At 55.2% G+C, this 6,000-nt stretch overlaps 1 protein-coding gene across 1 annotated transcript in view; it reads right to left on the reverse strand.

Annotated features, from left to right (window-relative positions):
• CELSR2 (cadherin EGF LAG seven-pass G-type receptor 2) overlaps positions 1–6,000 on the reverse strand; it is a gene marked incomplete at its 5' end in the record, with an annotated part of 83,096 nt that overhangs the window by 22,092 nt on the left and 55,004 nt on the right. The window contains 8 exons of the mRNA XM_019546174.1: positions 207–416; positions 1,082–1,176; positions 1,485–1,586; positions 2,301–2,484; positions 3,580–3,700; positions 4,012–4,153; positions 4,606–4,780; positions 5,145–5,258. Of these exons, the coding sequence (XP_019401719.1) occupies positions 207–416; positions 1,082–1,176; positions 1,485–1,586; positions 2,301–2,484; positions 3,580–3,700; positions 4,012–4,153; positions 4,606–4,780; positions 5,145–5,258 (1,143 nt within the window). The remainder of the gene's footprint in view (positions 1–206; positions 417–1,081; positions 1,177–1,484; positions 1,587–2,300; positions 2,485–3,579; positions 3,701–4,011; positions 4,154–4,605; positions 4,781–5,144; positions 5,259–6,000) is intronic.

The raw sequence follows: 6,000 nt of genomic DNA on the forward strand, positions 1-6,000 counted from the left end.
GTCTGCTCCAACCATTAGGACTGTCCTTGATTCACAGCCTTTTGCCCACACGTGGATGGCACCAGGGATGCTCTGACTGGGGAGGTGCCGCCTGCTGCCCCTCCAAGCGCTGGCACTGCTTCCCCATGCCAATGGGTTCTGCCTCCGCTCGATTCCTCTGAGGTCGCCTAACACACAGTCTCTTGGCTGCCCTGCCCTGTTGTTACCTCCGTGAAGTGGACATCCTGTGTGGCAGCCAGGCCAAAGCCCTGCTGAGTACTTTCGTGCTCCAGGAGCCGAGCAGAGAGCTGGTAGGCCACCTTGATGTCACTGCCAAAGTAGCCGTCTGTGTGCTGGGTGGCATTGTGCAGCTGCAAGGCCACCTGCTGTGACTGCCCTGTGTCCAGGAATGACTCATTCCTCAGCAGCCGCTCCGCCTGTGGGCCAAGCAACACACAGCTCAGTGCCAAGGCTGAGCACCGTGCCTCAGCCCCTTGACAGACGGGGGGTGGGGAGAGGGAGCTTGGCAGAGAGGCTGGGGGCCCATTGGGGTTAGGGCTGAGGCTGCCTTCATTTAGAAATACCACTGAGTGGCATCTCTCAGTGTGCACTGCTCCCAGGTACAGCCACAGGGACCACATCTTCTTCCTTCCTGTGCCCTTACACCCTTTCAGGGAGCTACTGAATAAGAGCCCCATCACCCCAGAGCACCCTGATCATGGCAGCACTGCACAGCCTGGCTCTTCTACCAGGCTGTGCCATGACATGGGTTACCAAGGGGGACCACCAAAGCGCTTCACCACTGATGTAAGGTGCAGCCCATGGAGCATGCACTGCTCTTTCCCTCTCTGAACCACGGTGTAACTGGTTGAGGCCAGAATTCCCAGCAGGCACCGCTCCATCCAATTCTGAATGCCATAGCGGGGCCTCTCTTATCCAGTCACAGGACTGAATGCTGGTGGTTGTAAGTCTCCATAGTCCCCACCTCTAATGAATGAGAAGCATGGGTATAACCTGACAGCGCAGTCCCTGTCTAGGCTGGGTTTTGGGATCCCTAAATCTGGGGCTCAGATCTGTCTCCAACAGGGAAGATACCACTTACAAAGCTCTTGAGCTCGGCAAAGGTCAGCGAGGTGCAGTTGAAGAGGTTGGGAGCCAGCCAGCCTTTGTGCTCATCACAGTGCCGCACAGCTGTCCCTGGAAGGGAGGGGAGAGAGGTCACCGTGGAGAATGTCATGCCCTCACAACAGCCCTGTCAGATGTTGCCAGGCTCACGTGCTGCCAGGCTACTGCCTCTCTGAGCATACAGCAGCATTAGCATGGCACAGAGGCAGTAAACCAAGCCAGCACCATACTGCAAGGCTTCAGCTGTCCTGGCCATCAGGAGCCCTGCATATGCAGAAAGGCCTGGAGTGTCACACTATGGCCGTAGCCCCTGTGTACAGCACAGTGGTGCAGCACCCACCCTAGCACCACTTCCTCATGGCACAGCAGCGCACAGTTACCAAAAGATCCTTTGGGGCAAGGTGCTGCAGCTGGAAGGCCAAAGCGGGTACGGGGCCACCAGATGTTGGCTTCTATGGCACGAGGGCAGCTGTCATAGTTCACTGAAAGGCAAAGAGGCAGCATCAGAGTGGTGGCTGGGACCATACTGCTTTGAGAAACCCAGGAACACATTGGGCAATATGAGGGCTGACCGGTTGGGAGCAGCCCCACCTAGTCATGCCTTCAGGAAAGCCACAGTTGGAGCATCCCAATCACAGCTCCCACACTGATACTGGCCTGCCGAGGTGCAGGCAGACATTAAGATCCCACATGAGAGTCTGCGTTACAAGGGACGGAGGGGACAGGAGACCACCCAGAGCAATGGAGAAGCCCAGAGCTCCAAGGCTCAACAGCAGAACTTGGGGTGGAACATTTCTATGTTCCAGGGCCCACCGCGCCACTTCTGGGCTAGGTCTACCTCTCTGCACCCAAAGAGCTCCATGCAACTTATCCTCCACGGCAGGGGAGGTGGAGGGCAGGAGGCTACTTTGCTATATCCAAAGAGCAGGATACATGCGGGGGGGCGGGGGGCGGGGCATGGAGAACCAGAGCCAGCCCAGGGGCCACATCTCCTGCTGCCACTAGACACTTCCATCTTCCAATCCCAGCAAAATGGACAAAGCCATCCAACTAGGACCTCCCCTGTTAAAGAGGCATTCAGTCCTCCTGACTCTTCACAGCCCTCTTTGTTGCTGAGATCCATCTCCTGCTTCCCCTACATCACAAATGATGCTTGTGCTCCAATACGTGCCCCCCACCCCTGGGGTTGTGCCAACCTTCACAGCCGTTGGTGGTAACCTCAGCAAAGGGGTTATCGCAGTGGTCGCAGCGGCGCCCGATGACACCCGGCTTGCACTGGCACTGGCCCGTTTCCATGTCACAAAGGCGTGACAATGAGCCTGTGGGGTAGCAATCACACAGCAGGCAGGAGTTGCTGTCCAGTGGGCGGTAGTGATTTTCCTGGAGGCACAAGGAAACACAGGACATCAGCCCCAGGACAAAAGGAGGGCAAAGAGAAGTGGGAGCTGCATATCTCATCTACAGTTCAAGTACAGCATGGGTGACAACAGGGAAAGGTATCCTTGCTCCCCCCTGCCCTGAGGACCTCTCTCTGAGGAGAAGGGAATTCAGTTAACCCTCACCCAACCAGTCTTTGGCCCTATACCTGAGGTTGCAGATGGAGGTCTGTTTGGAAACAGAGGAGTGACAGGGACTTACTGGGTCACTAAGTCTAGCCCTCTGGTATTCCTGAGACAGCCACATCCCTCAATCCTATTTACAGACCCATCAAGCTCTGTGTTCAAAGTAACGTTTGCCCAAAAGGCTCTTGGGAGGCTGTTCCAGAACCTCACTCCATACGTGGCTAGAAACCTAATTTCTGGTCCAAATGTATTCATGGCCAATTTATATACATTGTTCTTGTTCCAATATTGTCCTGGACCTTAAAGAGCTCCTTTCCATCCCTGACATTATTTCTAATGTATAGAAATCAGTCCTTATCCCCCCTCAGCTTTTGTGTTGCCAAGCTGAACACACCATGTGCTTCCAGTCTTCTCTTACGTGTCTGGCCTTTGTCACTCTCATCAACCCAGAAGTCCTTCTTGGCACTTCCTGCAATCTGAATTTATGTTTCTTGAAGTGGGGTGACACAAACTGTACCCTATACTCCAGATGAAGTTTTATGAGGTCTTGTACAATGGTGCTAATATGTCCCTCCATCTGCTGCATAGATCCTCCCTGATCCAGTCTGAGATTATATCCGCCTTTCTCACAGCTGCATCACATGGGTAGTTCACACTCCATCCCAGGCCCTCCCTCCCTCCCTCTCTCACTCCCATCTGCTGAGTTCCTGGTGTGGAACAGAAATCCCTGTTCTCAGTTTCTCAGCACCCAGGGAGAGTGCAGCCAATACACGCAGCACAACCAGAGCAAGACGGGAGACAGGGAGGCCCTGGACCCTGCAGTGCTGTATTCCCATCCCAGTCCCCTCCTCCCATGCTTACCATCTATCGGCATATCCCCAACCCACTCCCACTCTCCAGCCCTCACACTTACCTTGCAGCGACACTCCCCAGTAGTTTTGTTACAGTCCGAATCAAAGCCTTTGCTGATGTCACAGCTGCAGGGGCCACACATGGGGTGCCCCCACCATCCCCGTGGGCACGGCTGGTCAATCCTACCACAGAGCAGGCACCACCATCGTTACACATAGATACAGGCACCACACTGCTCCACATGCCAAACCTGTACACACCCAGCCCTGCACACCCGGCCCACTCAGAGACATGGTACTCACCACACTGACACCACCTCTCCAGACACATGGCACATGCATGGGCTGATTACATGGGTGCGCATGCTCGGCTTCCCCAGACTGCCCTGCACATTTCTTTCACATTCTCTCTTGCATGCCCCTTGCAGGTTCATTGCACACATACATACAGCACATGCAAATGCCCCTGCCCCCATACACGCTTGGTGACTCACTTGTTTTCACAGTAGGGCCCGAAGTAGTTGTGGGGGCACTCACACGTGTAGCCATGTGAGGAGCTGGGCTTGCGAGTGCACACAGACTGGTGCTCACATGGATTGAGGGAGCATACGTTCACACAGTTATCTCCATAGTAACCTGGAGCAGAAAAAAGGATGCAGCTGGCGTTTCTGTCACCCTTGTTCCCAGCTACATCAGCCCCAGGTCACCCCCACATCACTGGGAACAGGTAAAATGCAGTGCTTGCAGCCAAAGAGATGGGGTACAAGTAAGATGTCTGGTCTCTGACAGAACTACTTTATGGGAAGGAAGAGCAGGCTTAGACTGAGATGAAGCAAAATGGATGCTTTCCCCATCCAAAGCCAGAGACTCACGCTTCCCTGCACTCCCAGGGTTGGCTGGATGGGATAGGACCAGCTAAACCTAAGCAGCCTGGGTGCCACGGTCCCATTAGGGTAGGGGGCGCAGGGGAGGGGTGTCCTTCCTGACCCCACAGGTGGGGTTCGACCAGGACCCATGTACAGGAAACCCCAGTAAGCCAGGAGTTCATGCCCCTGTGCTCCTCCTAGCATGTCTGGCCCTTCCCTCACCTGGGTCGCAGCTGCAGGAGTAGCTGTCCCAGTCATCACTGCAGTAGCTGTTGTCTGGGCAGGGGTTTGAGTCGCACGGGTCCGGGATGCTGCAGCCACGCTCCATGTTCACCCTCTCAGCCTGGTTCACATTCAGGGCCACAGCACTAGCCGATGTCTCCCCGATCCGCACACCCTGCAAGGGCACAAGGACCAAGGAATCCCTTGCCCAGCTGAGCTGAGGTTCCCCCTCCCCGATCAAAGCAGCCTGGGGTTCCCGCTGTGCAGTCCAGCCAGCAGAAGAGCTGGGATAGCACTGCCTATGGGTTAGTGTATGGAACTGGGACCCAGGAAACTTGGGTACTAGTCCTGTGTCTTCTGCTGAACTGCTGTGTGATTCTGGGATGGTTCCCCATTTCTAAACCCAGGCACTATAATAAGGACACTACCCAGCCTCTTGCAGACCTCCCTGTCCCAGCCAACTAGCTCATTGGGCCTCTTTGGGACTCTGACCAGGACTTGAACCCCAACATGACCCCCCAGAGACCATCCTCCAATACCTGCATGCAGCCACGGAAGCCCTGATGCACCTCGCCCAACTCGCCTGCTACACCACCCACGCTCAGGTTACGCAGCTTCAGCCCATGCAGCTCACAGCTGATGTCCTCCACCACCTGTGGGAGAGACACAGCAGCAGATGAGCACCTGGTGGGTTCATCTGATTCATCTCTACACTATGAGAAACCATCTGTGGTTGTGGCTCCTGCATCAAAGGGGCCCCCAAGCTGGAAGAGCATGGGCACTATGGGTCAGACTCCAGACAAATTATAAAGTCATAGAGAAGTAGGACTGGGGGGACCTCAGGAGGCCATCTAGGGGGGGTGAGGGCACTATCAATGTCCTGCTGCTGCAAGGACAGGAAGCAGTTTGTTAAAATACGTTTGAGAGATCCAAGGAAGTGGAACTTGTCCCCCTCTACAAAGGAAGGCAACAATTACCACAGTCCATGCTGCTCTGAGGGTGGAGTAAAATTGAAGTGCACTGCTAAAGATTTTTTTTGATCAATACTGATGGCCGATTATTAGCCGTATTGGCCAATACTAATCCAATTGCCAATAGAATCAATGAGTTGGAAGGGACCTAGACAGATCATCGAATCCAACCCCCTGCCAGGGGCAGAAATGAGCACTGGGGGTGGGAGGGGTCATAAGACCCCAGCCACGTGCCTGTCCAGTCACCTCCAACATGCAGCCCAGCAGCTTGGAGAGCAACATCCAGCAAGTCTGCAGGGAGGAAGGGGCATGGGGGAGGGAAGGGGCATAAGTGGGGGAGATTGAGGCCCCCACGGTGAGGGAGAGCATGAGGCTGGGGCAGGTGCTGCCCAGCCAGGGCAGAGCAGGGAGTGGGACAGAGCAG

Source organism: Crocodylus porosus, unplaced genomic scaffold, assembly GCF_001723895.1.
Source record: "Crocodylus porosus isolate Cpor-Errol unplaced genomic scaffold, CroPor_comp1, whole genome shotgun sequence".
Lineage (NCBI taxonomy): Eukaryota > Metazoa > Chordata > Crocodylia > Crocodylidae > Crocodylus > Crocodylus porosus.